Source organism: Schistosoma mansoni, chromosome 2 (genome assembly GCF_000237925.1).
Source record: "Schistosoma mansoni strain Puerto Rico chromosome 2, complete genome".
Lineage (NCBI taxonomy): Eukaryota > Metazoa > Platyhelminthes > Trematoda > Strigeidida > Schistosomatidae > Schistosoma > Schistosoma mansoni.
In genome coordinates, this window is record NC_031496.1 from 13,417,777 (window position 1) to 13,434,809 (window position 17,033).

Sequence of the window (17,033 nt, forward strand, 5' to 3'; positions counted from 1 at the left end):
ACTCCTACATATATGATAAACTATGAGATGATTTAGTCATTATCCAGGTTAGTGTGAATGACAATTATTTATAGTAGAAACAATATATCCCATAAGATATGTATTTCAATTACCATTTTATATTATATAACCAAATCTATTATTAAATTTGATATTTTCATAGTTGAAATCATGGGTTCAAACCCAGCGAGTGCGGGATCGTGGATGTGTACCACTGAGGAGTCCCTTAATAGGACGAAACGACCGTCCAGTGCTTCCAGGTTTTCCATGGTGGTCTAGCTTCAATTGACTCATGATTTCAACTATTAAAATACTAAATTCTCCACAAAACCCCTCCTGATGTTAAATTTAAAACAGAGCAAAAACAACAACCACCGAAGTGCTCATGACTAACTTTATTGTCGAACTTGCCACGCGGAGACGAGAATTTTTATTCACGGTTTCTTATCCGTTGCGTATTGCCTACAATTAGCATTATTAATATATGTTTTAACATACTTTAATCAGTGAAGTTTAGATAAATGTTCAAAACGTAATCGAAATAATAATAATAATAATCCTAAGAATAGGGATATAAGGTATATGAAGAAACATAGCTAAAACCTTTGTGTATATATATGTTGGAAAGTAATAATTCAGAGTAGAGTAAGTGTTATAGTTACCAGTAATAATAATCAAGATAAAAGAGGTTGTGTAAAGATAACAGAATTAATAAATGACTGAGTGCTTCCTCAACAGGATAAAATAAACGAATATGTAGACATCGTTAAGATTATGTAAAAGATGAATATAAGCAGATAAAAGAATAACGCAAAATAAAAAGGTTTGTTAATAAATAATTATTACAATCTTCACAAAATTCCCATTCTGATGATAATCATTTGCTCACTAGTGACTAGCTTCAAGATGGATTTCCTAGAGTTTGATCGTTTTATTTCATTTTATTATTCGTTGGTTTCGTTCAACATAGGATCCTGTAAACTATGATATTGATTGTCATCTAATTCTTGTGTAATATACATGTGCAAGCACGACTTCATAGATTAGAGTTCTAGTTTCTGATCCATAATGTATGGAGGCTATTGAATACTACCACTATCAGCTTACTCAAACTAAATAGAAGTTTGAATCCGAGTGGTTAAAAATGGAATTCATCGAAATATACTAATCTGAACAGTTTTTAAAATAAAATTTCAAACAGCTGATATTTACATCGCGGGCTGAGTGTAGCCAGGCATACATAAAAACAAGGAAGCACTGGACAAATGTTTCACATAATATATACCTTCTGAACGTTGTACATCCAGAGGTTGAACCTACATTCTGATTATTTTGTACCCTATATTTACCCAATCATATTTAAAGGTCGACACTATATATTTGTACTTCATTTAGTCGTCTTTTTTGTATCGCGTACGCGCATACACCAGAAATTATTTTCTAATTTTATTTTGGAGTATTTTATGGAAATAGTTTAATAATTATGGATATTTTAATGTATCAAAGGAAAAAAAAACTATCAAAAGTATTGAAGAAAATGTGTTTTTGAAAGGAACTTGTGTAATGTTTGCCAGTTGCCTTTCTGATGTAGTTGAAAAAATAATGCCACCATGAAATGTGAAAAAAATTCATTTGCTTTTGAAAGAAAAAAAGTGGAGTACGGCAGTTATTGGTATTATAATATCATTAATAAGAAGAACACTGTTTTTGGTACACTAAAATTTTAATGTTTGTATTTCCTTTCGCTTTTAACGTCAATGCCAACCATAAAAAGATCGTATATCAGAATTTCGCTGTCAAGTAATATATGTCGATATCAATTTGTGGCTTAGATTTATGTACTCATGTATCATTATTAGTAATAATCTCTAGCATAGCTTTATATAAGCTTCCATCAATAGTATATATATACATATATTGCTGATTTGGCTTGCGACTGCAAATACGTCTTGTTGAGTGAACATATTAAGGAGCACTGAGATTCAGAGTGGCTTCTTTCAGTTGTATCTAACATCCTAGTAATGTATTAACCGTTCACTGCTTGTTTAAGCATGGCATACTTCTTATATGGATTTTTCCTATAACTTTAATAATAACGGTAATAATAATAAATGAACACATGACACTTTTTGAGTGGTTTACGACTTTGGGAATAAAATTCCGTATGTACATCTGTTTAACGCGAATGTATATATTTTAGACCATGCCAGTAAATCACTCTTCGTTACGTTCAACATCATCAAAAGGTTCCAGTCCATTTAAACGACGTCATCCTCGAAGTTTAATACATGTTCCATTAAGTGGAGATCTAAATTGGACAGAGGAAATGTTTTGGACATTGAACAATTGTAACAATAACAATAATAGTACAATAACAACAAAATCCACGTCTATTACTACTACTCCTAATAAAAGTGTCTACTCCCCTTCATCACCGCATAAAATAAATTCATCTTTTCGTCGTAGACATCCATATTATCAGGTAATTGGCTTTAGAGGAAATAAATTATATCTGCCTTTATTTGCGCGCGTTTATGTCTGTGTGTACGTACTTTTATCTTGAGATTGAATCCTTTGTAGATTGCTTAGTTTTAATTTCATAGATTGCAAAAAATATGAGAAGAACCAAATAATTATATAAAACATATGCTAATTATTTATTTTCTAGAGTAGTTTTTCTCCATATGTAGTGTCATAGTAACAAACAGACATCAACATAGAACTTCGCGCAAATGTGCGGAGTTGTCATACCACATAAGCACAACGAGATACGAATGAGAGAAATAATCAGAATGACGCAGTAACAATGATCAATAAAAAAACCAGACTTTAAGAATCTAGTTCGAAAAGACAGAGCGGAAAGGTATGGATGAAGCGATACTGGTATTCAGGATCAAGAGGAAAATAGAGAGTGAATGCATTTGTTTCATTGTTAGAGATTTTGAGCTCGGGCCTATGAACGAATTCATCGCTGGTGTAATAAAATAATTTTTCAGTGATATATTTTGACTATGAAAATCAATAACCTTGTTGGAAAGCACTTTATAAAACCTGTCTGGTAATGTAAGTTCAATAATGAGTCTTCTGATATATATTTATTTGAAGGGAAGAAATAGCTCTTGTTCTAGTTTTGAAGCAAGGTGCTTTTGTTTGTGTACATCGTTCTTATCCAAAGATCATTCTCGTATTTAATCATGTTAATGAATACAATTTATCGAACTTTCAATAAATGATGTTTGTTTCCTTGCCATATACAATAAATAGACGTGATTTCACTTTTTTTTAAAAAAAAGAACAATATTCAATATTTATTTTGGATGACAACTATTTATCAGTTTAGGGTTTTTTGGAGACTGTAGAATGTTCATAGATTGCATTAATTCCTGGAGTTCCGGTGAGCTGTGACCAGTGGAGTTTCTTTATGTCGGTTGTGAGATGGTCATTTACCTCAGGGAGCGGAAGATATTTATGCAGTATCGTGAATTAATTGAATTTAGACTTGTACACCATTAAACATTGGCTCAGTGGTCTAGAAATTACGTATTCATGCGCGAGACCGAAGATCCCGAGGTCTATTACCTGTGGTAGGATTGTAAGTCAGCACTGCCTAGGAGTTCCATTCCAGAGTTAAAATAGTCCAATTGTGTTATGCATTTAGTATTTCTCTTTATCATTCTTTGTTTTTGATTTACACAAAATGTGTAATATGTCTATGTTTCTTGTGTCTATCTACCTTAGAATAATTTATTGTTTGTCATTTTTCTGTCTCTTTCGATCTATTGACTCCTCAATCGGACCATCAACCGTACACCATAAGCACTTTCTAATAATAAATTACAAACATCCAATGAAAACGTTAAATATGTCACGATTTACCATTATTGACGTTTGTTATATTGTTTACATTTTAAAGGACAGAATGAATGGATTTGTGATTTTTTTGTTCTTCATGAACAGTCGTTTATTCCTCATTTATAATGTTTTATTCGCCAAAAGTTTTGGTAAGCCGATTTCATTTTTTGTCAACCTTATCTGTTTGACGAATGCATTCTGTCTTCTATTAATCACAGTAATATTGCTGTTTAAACTAAACAATCGTTATTTGTTGTGTAGTTTACGCTTATAATTTGTTCTATTGGTTGTAGAAAAACTGACAGATCAACAATTAAAAAATATTCCTATTTATCCATAGGTCTTCATTGTTTCCAATCATTAATTAGATAAAATACTCTTGTATCATGTAACTCTTTGTTTCTCTAATCCTGTATATACCAGACTATTCTCCAATCGGATGAATGTTTTTTTCTCATTTATTTCGCCGTTGTCCCATTCATCTTATTCTTTCATTCTCTCTTTAAACTTACAATCATAGGCAGAAATGGGAGCTAACATTCATAATATTACTAGTAGTAATAGTGATAGTAATACTTTTTTTATAACATTATCCTAGTATTAATAATGATAATTATTATTATTGCTATTATTTAACACAGTAAAACAATGGAAATGGGAATGATTGAATCTCTGTAATTCTGATCACTTATCAAATTATAATGGGCTTATGTATCTGTGACATCAGCCATGTATTCGTCAGAAAGTTTGTTAATATCTAGTTGAAAGGGTAAATATCAGCTCATGTCGATTAAAATACTCATTCTACACTTTGATAAACAGTTTGCAGATCTCAATTATTGATTTATTATTATCAATGAATGTGTCTGATATTGTGGTTCGACAATCAATTTTTACACCTCTATTGATACTTTTCCTTGTAGTCTGCTTACTATTTACGAAGACATTATATTATGAATAACTATGATGCAATTGTTGGTTAAAAATGTCAAAAAGTTGTTCAACTCTCTTTTCAACTTAAGTTGTGTCTTTTCATTATTCACAGCCTGTATTTGTTACATTCTTTCTAATCATAATGTTTATCATATCTCTCATATAAGCATTTTTTCTTTCAGATAGCACGCATAGTAAATATTTAACATTTTGTATAGATATTTAAGGGAGTAGTATGCATTAAACTTGTTTTTTTCACTATGGAAAAATATTTATCCAGTTTCTGGTTGGTTTTCATCAGCAACACAATTTCAAAAAAATTATCAACCTGAGCCGCAAGTCCCCATTACTTCACTCGTAGAACTTTTGTGTCTTAGTTTGAGATACTTCTTAATGGTGCATTCAAAAGAAATTGCGCAGCTCTCCATTGATGATCTTTACACTGTCTCATGAATTGACTGTAAATGGAATTGTTAAATACAATATTTTAATTCATTAGTTTAAACATATCGTGCTTCCTGTGTAAGACCTGTAGGTCCCACGTCGAACTCCTGCTTGGGTCATGTACGCTAATAGTAGAAATTCAAAAATCCAACTGTATTGCTTGTTTCACAATTATCCTTGATTTCAGTCTCTAATGAAATCCATTCCATGAAATATAAGATTTTTTAACGAGTATATATTACAACATGTAACATAATTTTGTTTTGTTTTACCAACATAAAATGGTACCGATTCATTTCACTAACCAATCTTATTTATGGTATGGATCTTATGTCATCAATTTATAATTATATTTTTAAAATAATGTACAATGTGTAAACAAGTCAGTATTTGTTTATAAGTTATTACAACTGTGTCAATTTTAATTTATGTTATTTTTGAATAATGACATTTAATTTTATCCTTATTGACGCTATTTATAACAGTCATAAGATCTGTGTTTATATAAGCATGTTCATATACTTTGTCAAGCACGCGTATATTAATATGGTGCATTATTGTTTATTAATCATATTACTCACCCTAGTATAGATGGGTTGTGGCTATTACCGAAAACTATCACATGCGTTTCATTCTATTTGAGACTGATCAGCCAGTTGTATCTGTATCCCGGTGTTGATGTTAGCTCCTGGACTCCAACTCAGTGTCTTTCGTTTCAAATGCATTACACATAATCCAAAGAGTTGCTGGTTCCAAAAATGCACTTACGCATTCAACGGATATGATGTTTATATCATAATAATAGATCAAAATATTCCTTCGTTAATGTTGGCGAGTGAATTCCGATCCAATCCCAAATACTTGCAACGGGATATCTCAAGTCCTTTCTGATAATAATAATAATAATAATAATAATAATAATGCGGAAATCACACCTGTTTAAAACGTTATTGGGTATCTAGATTCGGTAGCTCACTGGTTTATGGGTTTGGTGTGTAAATCAAAAGGTTCAGAGTGTGAGTCCGGGTGTGAACACTAACAATGGTATGCAGGTACATCCAACTGACAAGTCCCAAACAGGTCAAGAGACACATCTTGATTTCTGCTTCTAGCCATGATCCATTTATCCTTAACGACGTGAGATAATGGCTGTATCGAAACATCTACACAGGATGCACAAATGTCAACAAAGGCGAATAGGAATTCAGTCGAACTATCAACAGCGGGACAACTCAAACTTTTACTTATAATAATATGACTATATATATAACAAGGTTCTCGAACAAAGAACAATTCTAGTCTTGGGACACTGAGGAAATTCTGTTTTTCTTTCAAAAATATATTTTAATTAATCATTCGGAAGGCTTATTTTTTATTGCAGTGAGTTGAAAATGTTTGTTGAATATTCTCTGGGAAACAAGGTTTATATTAATGAAACTTGTTTTGGTTAAGGTCTCGTTTTTACTTAAGATTGTATACATAATTCTTAGGTTTCCTACAAGACCTTGAGTCCTGGCTTCCCAATTAAACCATACCGTTCAAATAATTCGAAATCGCCAAAATACTATTCTTTTAATGTTGTTCTGAACGACATAATCAGCGTTCACTTTATAATGACTTTTTAATAGTTGAGATCATAAATCAATTGAAGCTAGACCACCATGGAAAACCTGGAAGCACTGGACGACCGTTTCGTCCCATTATGGGATTCCTCAGCAGTGCGCATCAATGATGATGATTTTTTACTTAACATACTATCTAACAATCTGATGTGTGGGCGAGGATGATAATGACTGGTTGTTTGCCTAGACTAGTAGAATGGTCTAACGGGTATTAGATGGATTATCTATTTCCCTACCATTATTATTATTGTGATTGTTGTCGGGTTTTGGTGTGGTAATATAATTATGTTCTAGTCAGGCTAGTCACGTGTTCTTGATCTGAGTTGTGTTAAAGTTCTGTAGAATAGACACTGGAAAAGTATCGTGTGTAGATATTTATCTAAGGCGAATTAGCATCCCGAGCATTATAACATAATCATTGTGTAATTTTTTTCTGCTGGAAGAAGATATTTCTATCTATTCAGTAAATATATAACTTGACAAAGTGAACAAATAGAATTTCTATTTATTATTTAAACTATTTTTTTAATGCACTTAGTATTGTTTGTTTGAATCTTCCGATTGATGCTTTGGACTGCAACTGGTCAGTCTCTTATTGACATATGTGCATACTGTGCGTATCGCCTCGATATTGCCTTCATTCACAAGCATTATGAGCAAAGATTGACAGTGGCTAGGGGTTGAATCCAGGACGCGCGTTTCTTCCTATTCGGAACTCGTCAGCTAGATGTACCTGCATCTCAGAGTTGATGTACACTCTGGGACTCGAACCCAGAATTAAGGCATTATCGAGGCAATACGCACAGTATGCACATATGGCCAATAAGAGGTTGACCAGTGCAGTCCAAAGCATCAATCGGAAGATTCAAACAAACAATACTAAGTGAATTCAAACTTCACCCCATTGCACAAGCAAGTGGCTATCAGGACTCAGTAGCTGAGTGGATAACGCGATGTCGTTTGAAGCGAAGGGTCCTGGGTTCGAGTGCAAGAGTGAACATCAACTCTGAGATGCAGGTACATACAGCTGACGAGTCCCAAATAGGACGGAACGCGCTTCCTGGATTCCACTGCTAGCCACTATCCATCTTTGCTTATAACCATTTTTTAGATTAGATCAATTCAAACTAATAAATCCATTATCTAAATAAAAATATAAAGTATAATAAAAACGCTTTGATTGTTCTCATTACTGTTAATAATGTAAAGGCCATAATCTGTTCCTATTATTATGATTACCAATCAATCCCCATGAACAATAAATAACACTTATAATTAATTTATTAACACTATAAAACTAAAAAAAATATTGACGATTATTCTTCCTTCTTTTGTAAATATAGATATTTTTTATAATTTAACCATTGGTAAATAATCAAAATTCATGTGCTTGGTCGGTATCTTTATTATATGATTTCTTATTATTAAGAAAAAACACAGTGTTGTTCATATGAGTATGATGTAATAAATTATTGTCTAGTAAACTCTAATAATAATGACACGTCTACATAATATTATTTTTAATAAATAGTATTTTTATAAAAATGAACATAGATTTCTAATTCAACTATTAAATTATTTGAATGAAATAGTATTAAAAAGTGTTGAGTTGAATTGTATAGTTGGTGACTAGAATTATTCAGTTTGTATGTTTATGACTGAATTCAGGATATCTATTTTGTTATTATTGTGCAATACTGAATAAAGTCTGGAAACAGACAATATTAAACACTGTCTCTGTTTCGATTTGTCGGATCACTTAAAACTAACCGTCTGATCTGTGGCTAACTACTGCTTGCATGGAACCTTTCTCTACCGCAGCCATCAAGGTTCTCTTTTGAATATTTGCTACTGCCACTGGGATCTGCGCTTGTGATATCTTCATCTACGCTCAAACTTAGTTCTTCCAGGTAGCTCTTCTACTCGTTCCTATTACTTCATTATTGAACTAAGTACAGCTTGTCCTCACAACATAAACTCATCTGCCATCGACGGTTCAGTTCGTATTGGTCAGTATCCTATTGACTCATATATTGAAGTTTCAGTTGCTGTACGAAAATTGAAATTTCGAAAATCAGAAAGTACTGTACAGTTATTTCATATTGATACGGGATTCCTTTACAATGCACATCTACAGATGAACTGAGGATTTTCAGTGTTTGGAGCGACTGCGTCGCATTTGAATCTTTGTATCAGAATCATTTCCGTAAAATCAACAGGCAAATTTTCTGTATGGTTTGCATCTTTTTATCCTTTTTTTTGCTACATTTACATTACATTTTTGCTGAGGTAATAACTAAAGCTCCTTAAATAATTCTCAAATGTCAATTTGTTCATTCTAGCTCCACTCCAGGTACCTGTTTCTTTCTGAAATTTTAAATAGTTTACAATTTTATATCCCTCAAACCAAAAAATATATCTCGTTTATTAAACAGCAATTCCTAGAAATAAGTGCATAACATATATATATATATAATGCGATCAAGATTTGTTTCAACATACATGGAAGTGTACAACTTGTGTGTATGTGTATTTTTTTAAAAATCGATAGTCTACTTGTTTAAAATAATAAGTAAACCTAGTTTTTTCTGCATTTCGACACTATAATTATTGTAAAGTTATTCAGACATCCTGCATTATTCATCTGTACAAAACCGTAGTTCTTATTCGTTTATATAAATATATTGATTTCAGTAGCATAGTTTCATTCATGGCTTAGCTTTTGCCCTTTAAATTTAATAGTTTCTCGATTCTAGTTCTATGTTTCTTTTTTTCATAGTGATTCTTTTTGTTTGTCGTTATCTAATCCTGCTTTCTGTTTTTATGTACGTGTATATATTGCATATTTAATCCCTATGTTGTCGTGATGATCGTTTGGGTAATAATCCACTTATTAGATCTGTCATTTATGCTAAATAAAATTGTCTTAGAGGGTCGTACCAAAGTATAAAATTTTTGCTTTCATCTGCCTAACTGCATTTTCCTGTCTGTTGTATAAAAGAAGCATTATATTTTTATTGTTACTCACCTTACATATCAAGTTTTGTGATTCTCATTTTCGAGAGCGGTTCCGTCCTGGTACGGGACCCGTCAGAGGTGCACACTCACCACTAAAAGTCCTTAGGTCTAGAGAGTGAGTGTTTAACGACTTGCCTAGTGGATTTTAGGTCCAATAATATTTATAGCAGTTTTAATTGATTCGCGATATGATACGACGGTTTTCAAATGTCATTAGCTTCGACTGTTTCTTTGTCGTCATAACCATCCAACGGAACTCAATGCAAAGTAAGTCACTACTAAAATCACGGTCATGGTTTTCATGTTTGCATCTTACACTAAAAAGTGACCATCACAATACTCTTATTATTGCTTTTTATTAGTTGTCTCAGTTATATTCATCTATTCAGCGTAATAAACTCTGGTTTATTTATCATAAATATTCGAATGTAAGAAACACTAGGATATTATTATAATTCCACATTCCAAGTATAAAGTTCTCTTTATATTTTTTTAAAAACATTTTAATTAGACTTTAGAAAAAACTTGAATATTATCTCAAGTATGTGCGCGCATAGACAAATAAAATAAAGCTTTCTGTTTCAATTTATAACAAACGTATTATGTCTTGTTTAGTTTCATAATATTTTAAACAAAATCTTTTCAGTATCATTCTATTCGTTCCAAAATCCAATAGAGACTATTATTATTTGTCATTATCACTATGCTTATCATGTATAGTTATTTCACCATAGATTACAATATGACAACTAAATGAGAATTCAACCTGATAATCCATGCGTAGTAATTTGCTTAAACACAAAAAGATCAAGTAAAAAAATCGTTTGCTTTTTCTCATATGCTTTAGTATATTTTACTGACTATTTGTGTGTAAGTCGGATATGTTGAATCAGTATGAAAAGTGATGGTAGTTATCGCCTTTGTAATGTTTTGTTTTATTTTTATGTCTAGTCTTGTCTATTTATGTAACTTATGTCCACATGTCTATTATTGTGTATGTATTACACTCACTGGTACTTCTCTGATGTTTTCTTGATCCACTTGTTTGTGTGTGTGTGTGTGCTCGTCTGGTATCGTATATGGATAGATATCTTTGTAATAAATGAAAGATATGGAATGCTATACAATTTTAGAGAATCACTGATCGGTTTAATCTGCAACATACAGTAGGAGTTTAGTGGGTAAAAAATTCGGCTTTTAATTACTGAACAGCTGGGTTAGAACCCCACTCAGCCCATTTTTAGTATAGGTAATATCACTAACCCTAGCATCTCAAGTGGGACCGAAAGTAAGTGCATTAATCGGCACTAAATAGTCAGTTATAATGAAATAAAGACATCTTCACACGTGATGTAGATTGTTGTCCGCAGCTGCAACTTAACTTGCTGACATTTTATTCTGACACTAGTTAATTTGACAAAAATCAACTATTTATCTTACAGAGACCAAGATTCGTCTAATAATTTCATTTATATTCTACTCTGTTTTTACCATTTTAATAGGAGTATTTTTGTAATTGTTAAGGTAAATGTGCATATTTCATATACTTAGTGTAGTTAATTATCTGTAATCCGTAAGAAAGAGTTTAGTTTTCGACTTACAGACAGAGCGACCTGTCGGAGACTTTAATAGATTCAATAATTATGTAAAAGCTGTTCATACTTTGTGGAATTATTGTTTTCTTTCTCATAAAATATTCATTTACAAAGGCTGTCTTCTAATTGACTAAAAACTAGCTAAAATGCCACCTCGATTATTTTATTTTATCTATTTACTTATTTAAACACATAAATATTGGTACAAGGTGGCACCGAATACCTATGCGCCACCCAAGTCACTTTGTTTGTGTATGGGCTATGATACTGCCTGGGTACTCAGACTGAAGCGGGTGGTTTTTTTCAGAGGGCCACACTAGGAGCCTTCGACCTAAAGATCTGATCCACAAGTCAGTGGAGCAACTTAAGGAGATGCAAAGCGATGATAACCTATGACTAACAATAGATTCATACGCCATTTGTTCCCTCAGGATCCTGGAGTTCATGTACACCATTGGTTTGGAATCAGGGTTTTCCAACTCCTCTAGGTGGATCCTCCATATCCACCAACCCGGTTAAAGCGTCGGACAACCGCTACTCGTCCTCTCAATTTGATAAACAATACCCCTGCCGCGAAAAGGCAGTGAGTAGGACTTCCCTGTCAGGGGCTGTATACACGTGGACATGTGAGAGCATTTTGAGAGGGAGAGCTGACTCTCCTATCCTCGGCCGTACCAGGGCATTTAGGGCCACGATTATTTTAAATTCGCTCTTACACTAGATATACTTTGACGGAAAATGTTACATGCTAAAGTACTTGTGTGAAATATTTCTATCATTACTTTACATCTATCTTACAAATTTGATTAATATTTTCAAATTAGCTTTTTTATCTGTTCAAAATTTCAGGTCTATATTACCTGTAGTCGCCATAATTCATAAAATGAAGTTGACTCACTATCTGCATTGATTAATTTGATTGTCAGTATAGTGGCTGTTTTACAGTACAGTAATAATCACTTTCTTGTGAGATATTTTTCATTTGTCTTTTATTATTTAGTCTGTACAACAACAACAACCCCTTTAGTTTTTACCCAATATGAAACTATTGTGTTTCACTGATATAATGTATATATAGTCAACTAGCTTTTCCACTTAATTATTATCTACATCATAAGGTAATTCTATATAATGTTTATTTAGTGAGTTTCATATGTTATTTTTCAACTGATAGCAAACTATGAAGGCTATCATATTCAAAATGGGTGGCATTCTTTGAGTGGTTAATAATAATTAACGTATCTATTTACTTTGACATAACTTCAAGTGTAGTTAATTAACTGTCTTTGATGCAAGCTTTATTGTCGCTAGTGTTTCGCACTAATAACTTTAATTTTCACACTTATTTACTGACCATCGCTTCTATTTCAAATATCTTTTTTTCGTGATCTCATCCACCCAAAAGTTATTTTATTAGTATGTAGTAATTATCTGAAGCATATAGAAATTGTTTATCCAAGCTTTACTATATAGTATAACAAAATGCAGTAAAGTAATAATTCCTTTTTACAAATTATTTTTCATTTAATGAAACGAATGTTCCTAACCCCAACTTCCTTTTTTTAATCCTTATGATAAATATTTATACAAATTAGTCATTAACTCCATCATATCGAACGAAGTTGGAACAATTTCGACGTATTTTTCGTGATACTCCTGTTGACACTGAACGACTACTTGTAGGTAAGTTAATGTAATTCATTATTATGATTATTATTACTGTTTAAATTTAGTGATACGACTAATTAAAATTCCTTATATGAACTCAGTGTATACTCTTTTCAAAATAATGAATTTATTTTGTACCATACTAGTCGAGCAGTGACATGGTGCCTAAGATGTTCAGTTTTCATCTATTAGGTTCTAGGTCCAAGCCCAGCTCGACGTACCGTGGTTTAGGTATCCGGGTAGTATCACTAGCCTTGATGAGTACACAGATATATGTTTTATAATGAATTGCATCATAATTTATTGATTATTAATTATTTTGAATCCTGCAATCATGCATTGTAATGAAAATAATGATATCGGTTATATTCACTGTTATTTATATTATTAATATAAACCGGTTAAAATTCAAAGGTTTATAAGAAAAGGATCAATAATTCTTTTTTATGTCAAATAGGATTCATTTTTATTTTCGTCACGTTAGTTTCATTTATTGTAAATACTATTGAGAGTCTTATGATGAATCTTTTATTTAACTGTGTCAATGTTTATTATCAGATAATTTAAGTCATCATTTTATCCAAATATTAGATTCCTCAATTTGTAAACATTTGTACCGTTTTTCATCTATTTCGAATGACATTTTACAAATAGTTATACAATGCTTCTATGATCATTATTTTAAGATACTGCAATGTTACGTCATAATTTATTTATTTATTTAATTAAACACAAATATTGGTACAAGGAAGCACCAGATACTTATGCGCCGCACAAATCTTATTCGATTTGTGTAAGGGCTGTGATACTGCCCAGGTGCCCAAACTGAAGCAGGTGGTTTTCTTAGTTGACCACACCCGGAACCTTTGACCTGAAGGTCTGGTCCACAAGGCAGTGTAGCATCGTGAGGAGATGCAGTCCCATGGTAGCCGGTGACCAACGATTGATTCATACGCCATTTGTTCCTTCAGGATCCTGAAGCCCATGTGCACCGTTGGTTTGGGATCAGGGTTTTCCAACTCTCCTAGATGAACTATCCGTATCCACCAACCAGGCTAAAGCGCCGAACATTCGCTTCTCGTCCTGTCAATTTCATAAACAGAAGTAATGCCACGAGAAGGCAGTGAGTAGAGTTTCCCTGTTAGAGGCTTTATACGCGTGGCCATGTGAGAGCATTTCGAGAGGGAGAGCGTACTTTCCCCCCACCAGGGCATTTATCCATTAGGCTATTGATTGATTTGTGCCAATTACTACTCAGTTCTACGTAATCGGCTTTGATCAGGTAATTGAGTTATATGCAACTAAATCTCATATCGATATAGTCGTTGATCATTTGTGGATTTACCATTAGTACATAGTCAAATTTTCGTCTTCAGTCTTGCCTTCTTCTTTCCACCTAACTATGTCAGTAGCAATTTCGACCCCAGTTATAATAAATAACCACTACAGTGTTCTATTCAGTTACGAGATCAACCAAATAAATTACTTATCCATAATTATCTTTTTCTTCCTAAATTGTATTAAACTATATATTCAGTGGTTATTCACAAAAATTTACAAACATACATCTATTCATAGATAAAATTGTTAAAAGTGGTATGATCGCATATATTTATATGTGTGTACATAATTTTAACATATTAATATACATTTATTTTCTTTGAATCTTTTTATTCAAAGCATACTATTGTAATTTTAATTCATTACGGTATAACATAGTTCATCTTATTGTTTCTTCTTCATTGTTTTTTTTCAAAATTGTTTCAATAGATTATTCATGTGCTTTATCTAAGAATAATAATGGTCTATTACTTCAAGGTCGAATGTATATTACTGAAACATGGGTTTGCTTTTATTCAAAAATTCTATACGAACAGAAAGTAATTTTTATTTTTTCATTTATGTACTACTAATAATCCATAAGTTTTTATTTCTTTCAGTTAAAGTTTTAAAACAAAACTGATATTATTAGAATAGAAAAAAAAACGTTTAAGGCAATGAAAATTTATTGTATCATTTAAAGTATAATATAGCTTTGGTTGAGTGAATTGATTAGAAAGAATATTTATAAAGAAAATTCACATATATACACGAACTGAACTGCTTCTATTTTCATTGAACCATAAGAAAAACCCAGGAAGTAATAAAGATTTTATGAAGAGGATAACTCTCTTCAGGTGGATTGAATTTTTTTGTCAATGATTGTAGAGATTGATAGAATGATCTAAGGTTATAACAACTTCGAACCGTTTTTTTATATTTAAAAAACTAACAAATATTTGCAATTTCTACCACTTGTACAGTGTCTGAATGGTTACTAATGAACTGAAATATGGATAAATCGTCTCTGTAAAATATTTGGTGTTCCAAAAAGAAATGAACCAACAGAGCTTCTTAAGAGCCTACCTTCTGAGGATATACAGGGATGTCTTAAACAGTGGAATTGGTGTTTGGTGTATTGTCACAAGTGGGGGGTATTTTTCATTAGAGTTATGTCCGCCATAAATTTTGTAAGGGATGTATACCGTTAGTGTTATTTATTAAACGAACTACTCATACTGAATAGAAGTCTTGATAATTTGCTTGGAATTAATTTGATGTTGAACAACTCCGTTTAATGCATCTAAGAGTGCATTACTTTTTTCTTGTCAACATATAATCCATGATAAGAAAGAATAACGGAATTTTCTACAAAGTATTTGATCAAATGTGTCTTTCAAGTTTGGTGAGACCATTGAGTTGGGAATATTGTGATCAGTTGTAGGTTACTAGATAGAAAAGATACGTCTATTGATGAAGCTATGAACTGTCATCTAATGAGGTGAATATCATATTTGCGAACTGCATATGTTCACTCATCGCCTTTAACGCATTACACTGGCCGAGATATAAAGCTGTTGAATTTGATTTGAGGTTTATTTATTGTTTAAAGGCTAATGATACTACCTGATCACATTGACCTAATTAGGTGTAAGTGAGTGAAATCCATTTGAGCTAATTACTTTTTTACTTACTTACGCCTGTTACCTTTCGTGGGGGAGCATAGTCCGCCCGCTAGCACTCTCCATACAACTCTGTTCTGGACAATCCTTACCAGTTGTTTCTAGTTGCTATTTACCCTATGCAAGTGTGCTTCCGATTCTCGGGGCAGTATGTTCTTTTTCCTTCCGCATCCCTTCAGGATTTTAAGTTAGCTCTTGTTTCGTGATGCAGTTTGATGATTTCCTCAATGTGTGTCCTATTCACCTCCATTGTTTTTTCCTAATTTCCTCTTCAACTGGGAGCTGGTTTGTTCTCTCCTTCAGTAGGCTGTTGCCGATGGTATCCGGCCAACGGACACTGAGTATCTTGCGTAGACAATTGTTTATAAATACATGTACCTTTTTGATGATGGTTGCGGTAGTTCTCTAGATTTCAGCTCCATTACAGTAGAGCTAACTGTCTTGACGTTCTTATTGAAGATTGTGACTTCGATGTTGGCTTGCAGACAGTTGTTGTGAATTGCATATGTTGTTCAACTGTAGGAGTGTGGCTTTTACTTCTCCAATGTTTGCCTTTATATCTGTATCAGATCCTCCTTGTTTTCAGTGATTGGCTTGCCTTTTTTATCCTTAACTGGTCTCTCTGGTTTACTATATTTCGCTGCAAGTTTCTTCGTTGTGTCATACAGTTGTTTATTATCACCTTCTCTAGCAGCTATCGTTGCTAGGTCTTTCACGTATTTCTGCTTGCCAGTTCAAGTGCTTTTTCACGCGCTTATTTGCTTCTGTGTATTCAGCTTTGTATCTTGACTTCCTCTGTTCTTGTTCGGCTGTTGTTAATTGCTGCATTCCAGAACCCCCTGGTAAGTTGAAGTTTATGTGTCTTTGATCCTTTTCTATTTGTCCTCCCTAGTAGTTTC

General features: G+C 32.7%; 1 protein-coding gene across 1 annotated transcript in view; it reads left to right on the forward strand.

Annotated features, from left to right (window-relative positions):
• Nucleotides 1-17,033, forward strand: part of Smp_212360 (hypothetical protein) — a gene marked incomplete at both ends in the record, with an annotated part of 59,706 nt that overhangs the window by 17,927 nt on the left and 24,746 nt on the right. Inside the window, 2 exons of the mRNA XM_018795752.1 lie at nt 13,060-13,147; nt 14,903-15,012. Coding sequence (XP_018650033.1) covers nt 13,060-13,147; nt 14,903-15,012 — 198 coding nt within the window. The remainder of the gene's footprint in view (nt 1-13,059; nt 13,148-14,902; nt 15,013-17,033) is intronic.